The 14,817-nt window shown below is 48.2% G+C and overlaps 1 protein-coding gene across 1 annotated transcript in view; it reads left to right on the plus strand.

Annotated features, from left to right (window-relative positions):
- Positions 1 to 7,968: 7,968 nt before the first annotated feature.
- Positions 7,969 to 14,817, plus strand: part of LOC311127466 (uncharacterized protein) — a gene marked incomplete at its 5' end in the record, with an annotated part of 10,920 nt that continues 4,071 nt past the window's right edge. The window contains one exon of the mRNA XM_084159299.1: positions 7,969 to 8,025. Within this exon, the coding sequence (XP_084015425.1) occupies positions 7,969 to 8,025 (57 nt within the window). The remainder of the gene's footprint in view (positions 8,026 to 14,817) is intronic.

A 14,817-nucleotide genomic window follows, 5' to 3' on the forward strand; every position in this document is an offset into this window, starting at 1 on the left:
AGATTAGGAAAACACCCTTTATGAGTGTGCTCCTAATCTCAGCTCGTTACCTGTATAAAAGACACCTGGGAGCCAGAAATCTTTCTGATTGAGAGGGGTCAAATACTTATTTCCCTCATTAAAATGCAAATCAATTTATAACATTTTTGACATGCGTTTTTCTGGATATTTTTGTTGTTATTCTGTCTCTCATTGTTCAAATAAACCTACCATTAAAATGATAGACTGATAATTTCTTTGTCAGTGGGCAAACATACAAAATCAGCAGGGGATCAAATACTTTTTTCCCTCACTGTACCTAGCGTCTGTCCAAACAACAGAAGAACACCAACAGACAGGAAAAACAATTACACACAACACAAGACGGAAACAACGAGAACTTATAGGACACATAATCAACACTAAACATGAACAGGTGTACTAAACAGACCAAACCAATCAAACATCGAAAACAAAGAACGGTGGCAGCTAGTACTCCGGAGACGACGACCGCCGAAGCCTGCCCGAACAAGGAGGAGGAGCAGCCTCGGCCGAAACCGTGACAGTACCCCCCCCTTGACGCGCGGCCGTGCGCCGACCCCGGCCTCGAGGACGACCAGGAGGACGCGGAGCAGGGCGCGTGGGATGACCACGATGGAACTCAGTCAGAAGAGACGGGTCTAAGATGTCCCTCCTCGGCACCCAGCACCGCTCCTCCGGGCCGTACCCCTCCCACTCCACAAGATATTGGAGACCCCCCATCTGACGTCTCGAATCCAAGATGGACCGCACGGTGTACGCCGGTGTCCCCTCGATGTCTAATGGGGGCGGAGGAGTCTCTCTGATCTCATCTTCCTGGAGTGGACCAGCTACTACCGGCCTGAGAAGAGACACATGGAACGAGGGGTTAATATTCTTATACTCAATAGGCAGTTGTAATCTGTAACACACCTCGTTCAATCTTCTCAGGACTTTAAACGGCCCCACAAACCGCCGACCCAGCTTCCGGCAGGGCAGGCGGAGGGGCAGGTTTCTGGTAGAGAGCCAGACTCGATCACCAGGTGCGTACACCGGCCCCTCACTGCGGTGGAGATCGGCGCTCGCCTTTTGACGACGGATGGCCCGCTGCAGATGGACGTGTGCAGCATTCCACGTCTCCTCCAAGCGCCGCACCCACTCATCCACCGCAGGAGCCTCGATCTGGCTCTGCTGCCATGGTGCCAGAACCGGCTGGTAACCTAACACACATTGGAAAGGGGTTAGGTTAGTTGAGGAGTGGCGTAGGGAATTCTGGGCCATTTCTGCCCAAGGAACATACCGTGCCCACTCCTCCGGCCGGCCCCGGCAGTATGATCTAAGAAACCTACCCACATCCTGGTTCACGCGTTCCACCTGCCCATTACTCTCAGGATGGTACCCCGAGGTAAGGCTCACCGAGACCCCCAAATGCTCCATAAATGCTCTCCAGACTCTGGAGGTGAACTGGGGACCTCGATCAGACACAATATCCTCGGGTACCCCGTAGTGCCGGAAAACGTGGGTGAATAGCGCTTCGGCGGTCTGTAGGGCAGTAGGAAGGCCCGGCATAGGGAGCAAACGACAGGCCTTAGAGAACCGGTCCACAACGACCAGTATAGTGGTATTCCCCTGCGAGGGGGGAAGGTCAGTGATGAAGTCCACCGAGAGGTGAGACCATGGTCGTTGTGGAACGGGCAGGGGTTGTAACTTACCCCTAGGCAGATGTCTAGGCGCCTTACACTGGGTGCACACCGAGCAGGAGGAGACATAAACCCTCACATCCCTGGCTAACGTGGGCCACCAGTACTTAGCACTAAGACAGTGCACTGTCCGGCCAATACCAGGATGTCCAGAGGAGGGTGACGTGTGAGCCCAATAAATGAGTTGATCCCGAACCTCGAGTGGAACGTACGTCCGACCCACAGGACACTGTGGAGGGCTAGGGTCGGTACGCAACGCCCGCTCAATTTCCGAATCGACCTCCCACACAACCGGTGCCACGAGACAAGACTCCGGTAGTATGGAAGTGGGCTCAACGGACCTCTCCTCTGTATCATACCGCCGGGACAGGGCGTCTGCCTTACCGTTCTGGGACCCAGGGATGTACGTGATTTTAAATACGAACCTGGCTAGAAACATGTTCCACCGAGCCTGGCGAGGGTTCAGTCTCCTAGCTGCCCGGATGTACTCCAGGTTCCGATGGTCAGTCAAAATGAGGAAAGGGTGTTGAGCCCCCTCAAGCCAATGCCTCCACACCTTTAGGGCCTGTCCCACGGCTAACAGCTCCCTGTCCCCTACGTCATAATTTCGCTCCGCCGGGCTGAGCTTTTTAGAGTAAAAAGCACAGGGGCGGAGTTTAGGTGGCGTGCCGGACCGTTGAGATAGAACGGCCCCTATACCGGCCTCAGACGCGTCCACCTCTACCTGAAATGGTAAGGCGGGATCCGGATGCGCCAGCACCGGAGCCGAAGTAAACAGGCCCTTCAGTTTCCCAAAAGCCCTGTCCGCCTCAGCTGACCACTGCAAGCGCACCGGACCCCCTTTCAGAAGAGACGTGATGGGAGCTGCCACCTGTCCAAAACCCCGGATAAACCTCCGGTAGTAATTCGCAAAGCCCAAGAACTGCTGCACCTCTTTAACAGTGGTTGGGGTTTGCCAATTACGCACGGCTGACACACGGTCCACCTCCATCTTCACCCCTGACGCGGACAACCGATAACCCAAAAAGGAGACCGACTCCTGGAAAAACAGACATTTCTCTGCCTTGACATACAGGTCGTGCTCCAACAGCCTCCTCAACATTCGACGCACCAGGGCTACATGCTCGGCTCGGGTAGGAGAGTACACCAGAATGTCATCAATGTACACGACCACACCTTGCCCCTGCATGTCCCGGAAGATCTCATCCACGAAGGATTGGAAGACCGAAGGAGCGTTCATCAACCCGTATGGCATGACGAGATACTCGTAATGACCCGAGGTGGTACTAAAGGCTGTTTTCCATTAATCGCCCTCCCTAATGCGCACCAAGTTATATGCGCTCCTGAGATCCAGTTTTGTGAAGAAACGTGCTCCGTGCAATGACTCCGTCATAGTCGCAATCAGAGGGAGTGGATAACTGTATTTCACAGTAATCTGATTGAGACCACGGTAATCAATGCACGGGCGCAACCCTCCATCCTTTTTCTTCACAAAAAAGAAGCTCGAGGACGCAGGGGAAGTGGAGGGCCGTATGTATCCTTGTCTCAAAGATTCAGCTATGTAAGTCTCCATAGCCTTTTTCTCCTCTTGAGACAACGGATACACGTGGCTCCGCGGGATCGCCGCTCCTGCCTGGAGGTCTATCGCACAATCCCCCTGTCTGTGAGGAGGCAACTGCGTCGCCCTCGATTTACTGAACACAAGTGCCAAATCCCCATATTCAGGGGGAATGTGCATTGCGGGCACTTGGTTTGGACTTTCCACCGTGGTCGCCCCCACGGAAACACCCAGACATCGCCCCTCACACTGAGCAGACCACTCCTTGAGAGCCCTCTGTTGCCACGAAATGGAAGGGTTATGGGTACTTAACCAGGGAATTCCCAGCACCACCGGGTACGCAGGAGAGTCGATCAGATATAGCTGAATATTCTCCTCATGACCCCCCTGCGTACACATCTTAAGTGGTGCTGTGACCTCCCTAATCAACCCCGAACCCAACGGGCGGCTATCTAATGCATGAACGGGAAATGGAGCGTCAACCGGAAGGAGGGGAATCCCTAAATCTAAACAAAATTTCCGATCAACAAAATTCCCAGCTGCGCCTGAATCTACTAGCGCCTTATGCTGGGAATGAGGTGCAACCTGTGGAAAACGTACAGGTATACAAAAATGTACAACAGAAAGCTCTGGGTAAGTGGGGCGTCTACTCACCTGGAATGGCTCCCCAGTGCGTGGCCTGTTGTCCCCTCCCAATGGAGACCCTCCCCAGCACCTGGCCGCAGTGTGCCCTCCACGGCCACAAGTGGTGCAGGGGACAGCCTCCCTCGGGCTCCTTCTCTTCCTCTCTCTAGCGCCAGCACCTCCGAGCTCCATAGGGCTCGGCTCGGAGGTGCTGGAGGATGGAATGGACGGACCCCACTCGGAACGTCCACGGGTGGCCAGCAGGGTGTCCAGACGGATGGACATGTCGACCAGCTGGTCGAACGTAAGGGTGGTGTCCCTGCAAGCCAACTCACGTTGGACGTCCTCCCGTAAACTACATCGAAAATGATCGATGAGGGCCCGTTCATTCCACCCTGCATCTGCCGCTAGAGTCCGGAACTCCAGTGCGAACTCCTGGGCACTCCTCCTCCCCTGTCGGAGGTAGAATAGACGCTCCCCCGCCGCTTTCCCCTCAGGTGGATGGTCGAACACGGCCCTGAAGCGACGGGAGAACTCCGCATAGGAGATGGTGGTGGCGTCTATCCTCCTCCATTCAGCGTTGGCCCATTCCAACGCCTTGCCGGTGAGACAGGAGATGAGGGCGGAAACGCTCTCGTGTCCCGAGGGCACTGGGTGTACAGTGGCCAGGTAGAGTTCCACCTGCAGGAGGAACCCCTGACACCCGGCAGCTGTGCCGTCATACGCCCTCGGGAGCGAGAGCCGAATCCCACTGGGTTCCGGAACTTGGACGGCCGGACTGACCGATGGTGGTGGTGAGGTAGGTGGAGGTGTGGGTAACCCTCTGGACTCCCATCGGTGCAAGGTGTTGATGACGTCCTGCAGAGCGGTCCCCATTCGCTGGATCTGATCATCCTGGCTGCGGACGCGCTCCTCCAACGACTCAGGCGCTGCTGTCGCTCCTGCTGATTCCATAGATGGTGTGTGTAATTCTGTCAAGGGTTCTGATGCGAATGTGGTGTGGAATCAAGTGCAGGACACAGGAGCTCAGTCAAACTTGACTTTACTGGAAAAGCACAAAATAAACGGGTCAAACTAACCCGGAGGCGAACAATACGCAACAGTGCGTAATATACAAAAACCGACTACGCACGAACAAAAGTGCGACGGTAATAACTAGCGTCTGTCCAAACAACAGAAGAACACCAACAGACAGGAAAAACAATTACACACAACACAAGACGGAAACAACAAGAACTTATAGGACACATAATCAACACTAAACATGAACAGGTGTACTAAACAGACCAAACCAATCAAACATCGAAAACAAAGAACAGTGGCAGCTAGTACTCCGGAGACGACGACCGCCGAAGCCTACCCGAACAAGGAGGAGGAGCAGCCTCGCCTGAAACCGTGACACAGACGTTCACACAATACTATGCTCAAGGACATTTCCAAACTAAACCCGTTCAGAGAGCATAAACGGCCACAATGTAACATCAGCAGGCCTCCCTCCTAACTCATCTGGTATGTTGGTAACTGTGGCCACTGCCCAGATTCTGTTAAATAGGCCTATCAATCCCATTCCACACAGATCCCATTGACTGGTTATAATGATGTCCATGTGTGGAGTGCATTAACAAGCTTTCAGCATGGAGACAGATAGTCCTGCAAACAAAGTTAGAGATTGCCAGGGATAAACAGTCACCCACAAGATTGGATCAAATGAGATCTTAGGTTTCGTCTGGTGCTTCTACTGCATTAAACAAATACCAACCCACCAACATCCCTCATGAATTCTCAACCTATTCTTCAATTATACATGAAGGACCTGTTGGGGAAATACAATGTTATTAATTATTGACGGTGAATAAATCTTCGAAGCAGACTTCGGGCAAGGTGGAAACTTACAAAAGTTTTTTTGTAAGAACCAGTAAGTCTGTCAACAAGGTCATAAAGCCTCTATAGAAGGCGATGAACAGATCTAATCTATGTACATTTTACTTATAAAGTGACAATTCCTACTTGACAGAAAAAAACATTTATTATATTGGTAAGATATCCTGTTTAGGGTAATTTCCATGTGAAAGGACCCATAAGCACCAACATGTGAAGTTCATAGGAGCATATCAAATTCGGTGTCAAATGAAAGCTGAGTATTTAAAAATATATATTTTTATTAAGGCATATAAACATTTTCATCCATTTTCCATCCAACAAATGTTGAATAAGCAAAGGCTTTGATTTCTGGTCAAACAGATATTAGGTATTAGAAATACATCAAAACACAAGAATGGTGAAGTAAAGACCCCTGCCAACTAATATCAATACTTACACTGGGCAGTTTATTATCTACACCACCCCGTTCATGAAAATGGTTTGCTCCTACAGACAGTGAGTCACGTGGCCGTGGCTTGCTATATATAAAGCACGCAGACAGGCATTGAGGCATTCAGTTACTGTTCGATTGAACGTTAGAATGGGCAAAACGAGTGACCTAAGCAACTTTGTGTGTGTTATGATCATCGGTGCCAGATGCACCGGTTCCATTATTTCAGAAACGGCTGGCCTACTGCGCTTTTCACGCACAACAGTGTCTAGGGTTCACCGAGAATGGTGAGACAAACAAAAAACATCCAGTCAGCGGCAGTCCTGTGGGCGAAAACAGCTCATTGATGAGAGGTCGAAGGAAAATGATAAGAATCGTGCAAGCTAACAGGTGGGCCACAAACAGGCAAATAACGGCGCAGTACAACAGTGGTGTGCAGAAGGCATCTCGGAATGCACAACACGTCGGTCCTTGTCACGGATGGGCTATTGCAGCAGATGACCACACCAGGTTTCACTCCTATCAGCTAAAAACAAGAAGAAGGGGCTCCAGTGGGCACATGATCACCAACACCGGACAATTGAGGAGTGAAAAAGTTTGCCTGGTCTGACAAAACCCGGTTCCTGTTGCATCATGCTGATGGCAGATTCAGGATATGACGTAAGTAGCATGAGTCCATGGCCCCATCCTGCCTGGTGTCAACGGTACAGGCTGGTGGCGATGGTGTAATGGTGTGGGGAATGTTTTCCTGGCACACATTACAGGGGCTGTACAGTAAGTATGATGCATGGAGAGAGAGGAAACATAGGGAATGATCGAGATATGGAGAGATACAGTGATGGAAAAGCACCAGAGGAAAAGCCTCCCGCCCATCAAAGGGAAACAGTGAGGTCAGTTATCGGGATTGTGGGAGAAATGGGATATGTCTTAAGACAAACAACATAATCAACATGGTTTTAGACTATAATATAATTTAAAACAAAAATAAAAAGATTAGGGCAACCATTTTTAATTCTAAATTTTAACCATCAAATGGACAACTGCAATTCAACTACACTAAATATCAAAGGCTCTCGACAATGAGTGGATAATAGAGCAGGGAACTCACCAGAATCCCTTTTCATGATCCTCAAAGGACTCATCACAAGGGAGAACACCCACACAAATCTGTCTTTAAGAACATTCAAAAGGTCATAGAATTCTCACAGAAGCGATAGAAGCAGCCATAAAGTGGAATGCTCTTAATATGGAATAACAAGAGAAGATGACAGAGAGAGGAATGTTCAAACAATGACATGTTAGTGGATGAGGCTGGACAGCCTTGATGGTCTGAAGGCTCTGATCCAAGAGTACACCTCTGCATCCGAGCTGGCGCCCCACGACAGGTGAGGGCTGTGTGAGGTGGTGTGGATGATGAGCAGGGGTAGAGGGAGAGAGCGGGAGGAGGGGTGGAGGCAGTAGAGGAGGGGTAGGCAGCCGAGGGGTTGGAGGGAGGATGGGGGGTGGAGGGAGGGGTAGAGTGGGTGGTGGGGAGAATGGTGGAGGTGGTAGAAGGTCGACAGCAATAGGGGCTGGCCACAGGGGTGACCTCGGTAGCATCTCCATTCGTGGGCAGTATCTGGGGCATGCTGGGGTCCTTGATGGTGTAGGTGGCGACGTTGTAGGAACTGTAGTACTCCAGTGCGTGTCGGGCCTGGGTCAGCCTCAGTCTGTGCTTCAGCTGAAGGATTCTGTAGAGCAGGAGCAGTATCAGAGCTTCAGCCACAGTCAACAGAAGCATGGCCACTCTCACATGCAGGCTCCAGAAGCTCTGGCCTGGACCCGGAGAGCCACAGGTCTGGGGGAGTCAGGCTAGGGCTGGGGGTGGCTCTCCTTACTGATAACTTTCTCCCTCAGTAAGGGTTGGATGGTGTCCATCAAAATGGGGTGCCTGTTCTTGGGTACAGGCTGTGGTGGGATCTGTAGGGGGGTGCCACTGGTGACCTGTGGCCCCTTCATCCATGGTTCAGCCACCAGCGGGATCGTGTACTGTCTGTTACTCAAGGGCTGTTGGTAGTGACAGATGGAGGCACCACTGATCACCTTCAATGCAGCCTGCTTGTAAAAGCTTCATCTCGTCTCAAATTCTAAAACACAGAGATGAGGCAATGAAAATTGATTACTGGATTTAGCAATTCTTAAGTTAAAAAGCCTGCATTTCAAATGTTGAATAAAAAAAGGGCACATTGCATAAAACTGACCAATTCATTCAGAGCGTCAACTGTCTAATTCCACATACAGTATTTCATTAGAAGGGTCAGAAAATCTGTGACATCGCTTAAATGGAGAAAAAACAAAAACATTCAGCTGAATGGAGTCACTGTGCAGCGTTAAAAGCTTTGATTAGCAGAAAAAAGATAGTTATGTTAACCAGGAAAATTGTAATGACTTCTTCTTGAAGGTTCTGGCCAGAGATACGCCATAGACCGTAAGAACTGTCTGTTGCTTTCCAGGACACAAATGAAGAATTCCACCCTTCACCAATGGGATAAAGCCGATAGGCAAAGCAGGAAATTCTGCATTTCCCCACCACACAATACCAGCAGTAGATTGGACAACACTCCACATTGCCATGGATACATGAACCTGCTAAAGGATGTCACTTAGTCTTAGTTTTTTTTTAAGGAACTGTGTGTGAGTGGAGTAGGTCAGAGCACTCCTCTCTCTCTCTCTCTCTCTCTCTCTCTCTCTCTCTCTCTCTCTCTCTCTCTCTCTCTCTCTCTCTCTCTCTCTCTCTATCTCTCTCTCTCTCTCTATCTCTCTCTCTCTATCTCTCTCTCTCTATCTCTCTCTCTCTATCTCTCTCTCTCTATCTCTCTCTCTCTGAGCTTAATAGCTTAGCAGAGACCTTCACTGAGTGTAACAAATAATTCTCTATTTGTTCGGTGGACCCTTCAAGCCAACACTAATCCCACTTATTTAATTAATTTATGCACATGCTCCCTCTGGAAGAAAAATGATGAAGCCGCTTATCAGTAGTGGTTAATGTGAGGAAAGTCAAAAGCTCCTCAGAGAGACAGAGACAAGCCAAACAGAGAACGGTAAGGGGTAAGCATAAGAAATAATGTTGTGCTACACACACAAAAACTGGGCTTGCGCTCAATGATTGGATCTGCAACAGGTCCCCACATTAGGTTTCCATCCAATTGGCCAGATTTACATGCAAATATTCAAAAATCTGCATAAAGAAAATGTGCACATTTTAATTCCAGTGGTGTGTTTCCACCAACCTGACTTGTTGCAGATAAAAATCAGTGTGTGATGACGTAGTGCACACAAAATCTACTTTTTCACTTAAGTTTTCATGTACCGAATACAAATCTAATGTTCTGAGTGGCGCAGTGGTCTAAGGCGCCGCATCGCAGTGCTAACTGTGCCACTAGCCGGCCGCGACCGGGAGACGCGGCGCACAATTCGTCCAGGGTAGGGGAGGGAATGGCCGGCAGGGATGTAGCTCAGTTGATAGAGCATGGCGTTTGCAACGCCAGGGTTGTGGGTTCGATTCCCACGGGGGGCCAGTATAAAAAAAAAAAAATGTATTCACTAACTGTAAGTCGCTCTGGATAAGAGCGTCTGCTAAATGACGTAAATGCAATGTGTTTTCATCGCATTTTCAACTCTATCGATAGTTTTGTCACAAAAACTGTTGCATTAAATAGAAAATGTTCCTACTCTGGTCTTGGCACGTGCACTCTAGCCAACAGCTCACAGATACAGTGCGGGTAGGCTCTGCGGGTAAATTAATCTACAATACATAATGAGATTATTATGGATAAGAGCGAGAATATTTGTATTTATCCAACGGCAGGCAAGCATCGATCATCATGTCACCAGAATAGGACCCATGACATCTATTGGAAAGGAGCGTCAAGCTCATCACCTTGCACTTTTACCACCCTGTGAAGTTCATCATAACTTATTTCACCTGGAGCCTAATAAACTGTATGGTTTCCCGAGTCGTAGTGGGAGGACCACACACCATGTCATCGCGTGAATCCATGTTTACTTCGATATGATGGTTATTATATCAATATTTAGCATAAAGGCATTTAGACTGCCATTTTTCGCATAATTAATTTTACAGACACAAAAATATCCCACTATGTTGAATTTACCAAAACCTCCTGTTTCCATCACAGTTCTCGCAATTTTTAAAAATATGTTATGACTTTACACGCATAAAAACTGTGGATGGAAACGTGGAAAAAGCTATCAAAGAGGAAAAAGCTATCAAACCTGCCACATTCAGCACTGCACAGCAGGGCCAACACATGGAAGGATGGGTTTCCCTTCTGAAACTCCTATCTGATGGAGTCTACATTCAGAGGACAAACAAATGATACCTTCATAGAAAAGGCCGTCCAGACGAGTTGTTTTCTAATTTATCTGTGTAATACCCTATTAAAACCATGTATTAGAAAACTCTGTTTTATTACAGCCTTTTGTGTTAAGCCTATTTTGTTTTGCATTGAAACAAACAATTATGTTACTTTTATGTGCACATTTCAAAGAAACTACATGTCAATCATTTAAGAGTCACTGTTTGGTTGAATTCATTAATTTGGTTGAATTCTTTAATCTGCCATCCACTTCATTATTTTTGACCTTTTGCGTTGATGTGAACTAGAATGGCCTGATTATGAATTGCATTTAGCAAAGAGACTGTTGCTTAATTTTACTTACCTGTTACAAGTGTACAGAAAGTCTAGATAAATATCTCTATATCGAATTTGATTGAATTTGCCAGCAGCTGTGTAGGGAATTTAGCCAACGTAAACTAGCTTATCCGATCAGGAGCAGCTTTGTTCCGAGACGAGTGAGGACTTCTTTCATGATGCTGGACATCTCTTCTGTTGCATACACGGCATGGATTACATATAGGCATTTTCTTTGGAATTATTGCTTCAGGGGGTTTGCTACGGTGCCGTGAACAACATTGGGTTTCTCATTAATATGCTGAATTCGTCATACCTTCATTGAGCTCCAACGCGCGCTAACGCAAGTGACTGAGTTTTAAGAGTGCACTCTATACCCTGGGTTTTTGTTTTATTTTTACATTGTGAATGATTGTATTTGTGTGCCTGATTATTTTTTATTTATAATATATTCAAGCTAAATTGCATTCCATGTGTGGTTGTATTTTCTTTGAGTAATTTATTCTTGTTGCATGGGAGAACATTATGGAAATAGTAATCTAATCTAGTAATATCCATAGCCTCTCGTTTTTCCCCTAGTGAGTGAATACCATACACGTTAATTTACAGAGATGTCCTTTTCACCATTATTCCCATACTGATCTATCCGAATCTGTGGTGAGAGGGTTATATATTCTTTCAGCATGCTGAGTAAGAAATGCCACTAACCCCTAACACAATATCCCAAACATGGTGGACTGTTGAGACTCCAGATATAAGAGGAGGGTTGAAAATATAAGAGAAGAGTTGAAAGACATTCGCGTTATATGTAGCTCAGTTGGTAGAGCATGGCGTTTGCAACGCCAGGGTTGTGGGTTCGATTCCCACGGGGGGCTAGTATTAAAAAATAAAAAATAATGTATGCACTCACTAACTGTAAGTCGCTCTGGATAAGAGCGTCTGCTAAATGACGTAAATGTAAAATGTATTCCCACCCGACCAACCTCCCTCCTTGTGTAACCATACCAAACATAACATATCATACTAATTTCAGTGTCACAGATTTACATTCACTATGTTACGTCTAGTCTTTGAGGCCAAGCTGTTTAAGCTGGAGTTTAATCATGATTACTGATACTTGAACTCACTCAAGCAAGAAACACTGCTCATGTGCAGGAGAGAAAATAATGACATGCTATGAAAAACAGAGAAAAGGGGGAATACAATCTGGTAAATAATCCATAGGTATAAATGTATTCATGAGTCTCTAGTGAGGAGTAACCCAGAGGTTTTCCATCTGAGCTGGTGTGCTGTAGCTCTGAGAGGCATAGGATAATTGGGAGGCTGATTGCTCTATGTCCTGTCTGCATCTGAAGGCAGCTTCACAGTTAATACCAACCATGTAGACACCCAGCCAGTGCTGACACCAAAGGCACAGTCTCTACACCTGTGTGTGTGTGTGTTTCTGTATCTGTGTAAGTGATTGGCTTTGGGGGGCTATTTTCTGTAAATATATTAACTGACTGAGATGAGTCTGCCACTGTGTCTGTCAGGTAATCTACAAGGATTTATCTGATTTAAACTTTTCTAAAAAGTTGTGTTATCTCAGAATCTTGGCGAACAGTGGCTTCCAACCTGTATTGTAATTAGATGACAGTCAAAAACACGGCTGCCTGTCTGTCTTGTGATTGACAGATCCTTCTAAACTAATTTGTGTAAATTTGTCTGAACTAATTAATTAATCAACATGTCAATTAGAATGTTCAATTTGCAGCGTGGCTTAGAATTATATTCTCATACTGCAAATTTTCCTGTTAATTGATTTACCATCATTACAGTCAATCAGTGGCATGTCATAAAAACGCATCAAAATCTGAGACAATGTAAGAGAGGATGTGCAGTATGTCTCACTTAGGATGGTTATGACGTACAGTGCACATTAAAGTGAACATTTAAAAACCCTGAAATTAAAATACCTCACAGAGATATCCCTTCCTTGGTTATTAACAATCAGGTAATGACCTTCTAGAAATATATTTACCTGTATGTTTGTGTGTGTTTGTGCGTGTGTCTGTCTGTCTGTCTGTCCGGAGCCTGCTGGCTGTCTGTCTGTCTGGGGCGTGCTGGCTGTGCTTTCAAACGTGGGCCCAGGGCTCGGAGCAGAGTGCAGTCAGATCAGATTTACAGACAACGGACAGCAAGGTTATAAGAGGAGCACCCATGGCCTGCCCCGCGGCCTCCCAGCTGTCTGGAGACATCCTCACACAGTAATTGACTGCTCACTGGCCGGGGGCACACGCTCCATCTAACATTCTGCCATCCCAACAGCCCACTCACCACAAACCACCCACCACCAGTCCCCCAAACTCTGACAACCCCAAACAAGACAGCAGCCATCCAGACAAAGCAGTAACACTCACTCGAACATACAGTCATGAAACACCTCAACTACATTAATATGGCTTTTACAAAATTCTTCTCAACATGTGGCTCTCAAATACCAGAGTTGGCCACCCCTGCCACCCCTGCCACCCCTGCTTTTCAAATATTTGTAAAGAAACTTGGTAGAGTGAGCTGCATTGCGTAGCCAGGTACTGGAGGTCATTTAAGCTGTGCAGATACACAAAAGTTTGGACACACCAACTCATTCAAGGGTTTTTCTTTATTTTTACTATTTTCTAAATTGTATAATAATAGTGAAGACATCAAAACTATGAAATAGCACACATGGAATCATGTAGTAACCAAAAAAGTGTTAAACAAATCAAAATATATTTTAGATTTTAGATTCTTCAAAGTAGCCACCCTTTGCCTTTGTCACGATCGTCGGGAAGAGAGGACCAAGGCGCAGCGTGGAATGCGAACATATTTTATTTAAATAATGATCACACGAACAAAACAACAAAACGATAATGTGACGTCCCTGGTTACATACACAAACCAACACGGAACAAGAAACCACACCAAATGAATGCCTAACGGCTACCTAAGTATGGCTCCCAATCAGAGATAACGAGCTACAGCCGTCTCTGATTGGGAGCCACCCTGGCCAACATAGAAATACAAAACTAGACTATCACCCTAGCACACAAAACACAAAGAAACAACACACCCTGCCTCAACATAACAGAGTCCCAGAGCCAAGGCGTGACAGTACCCCCCCCCCCCAAAGGCGCGGACTGCGACCGCGCCAAACATAAACCGAACAGGGGAGGGCCGGGTGGGCATTCCTCCTCGGAGGCGGTTCCGGCTCCGGGCTTGACCCCCACCCTCCAACCAACCCCCCAAAGCGCCCCTGGTCCGGTCTGGCCCTGCTGGCCGGAGCTGGACTGAACACTGGTGGAGCGGATTGCTCTAGCTCCGGAGTGGAGCAGCTGACCGGTGCCGGACCAGGCACCGGTGGAACAGGCACGGGCTGTGCCGGACTGACGACGCGCACCACAGGCTTGGTGCGGGGAGCAGGGACGGGCCGGACCGGGCTGACGACGCGCACCATTGGCTTGGTGCGGGGAGCAGGGACGGGCCGAACCGGGCTGACGAAGCGCACCACTGGTTTGGTGCGGGGAGCAGGAACAGGCCGCACCGGGCTGACGACGCGCACCATTGGCTTGGTGCGGGGAGCAGGGACGGGCCGAACCGGGCTGGCGACGCGCACCACAGGCTCGGTGCGAGGGACAGGAACAGGCCGGACCGTACTGGGGACACACACCACTGGCCCTACGCGGGGATCAGGAACGGGCCGGACCGGATTGGTAACACACCCCAGTACCTCTCGCCGTGCCTCTACACTTTCCTCCCCTTTTGTGACCAGTGGCCCCCGTAACCTGGCGGCCTCCTCTACTAACCGCTCTATCGCGGCCTCCTGCTGCCCCGTCGTCCACGGCGTGAGCCCCCCCCCTAAACATTTTCTGGGTGTCTCTCCTCCCCGTGGACCAGGCCTCCATAGTTCTCGCC

This window comes from Coregonus lavaretus (genome assembly GCF_964263955.1).
Source record: "Coregonus lavaretus genome assembly, chromosome: 4".
Classification (NCBI taxonomy): Eukaryota; Metazoa; Chordata; class Actinopteri; order Salmoniformes; family Salmonidae; genus Coregonus; species Coregonus lavaretus.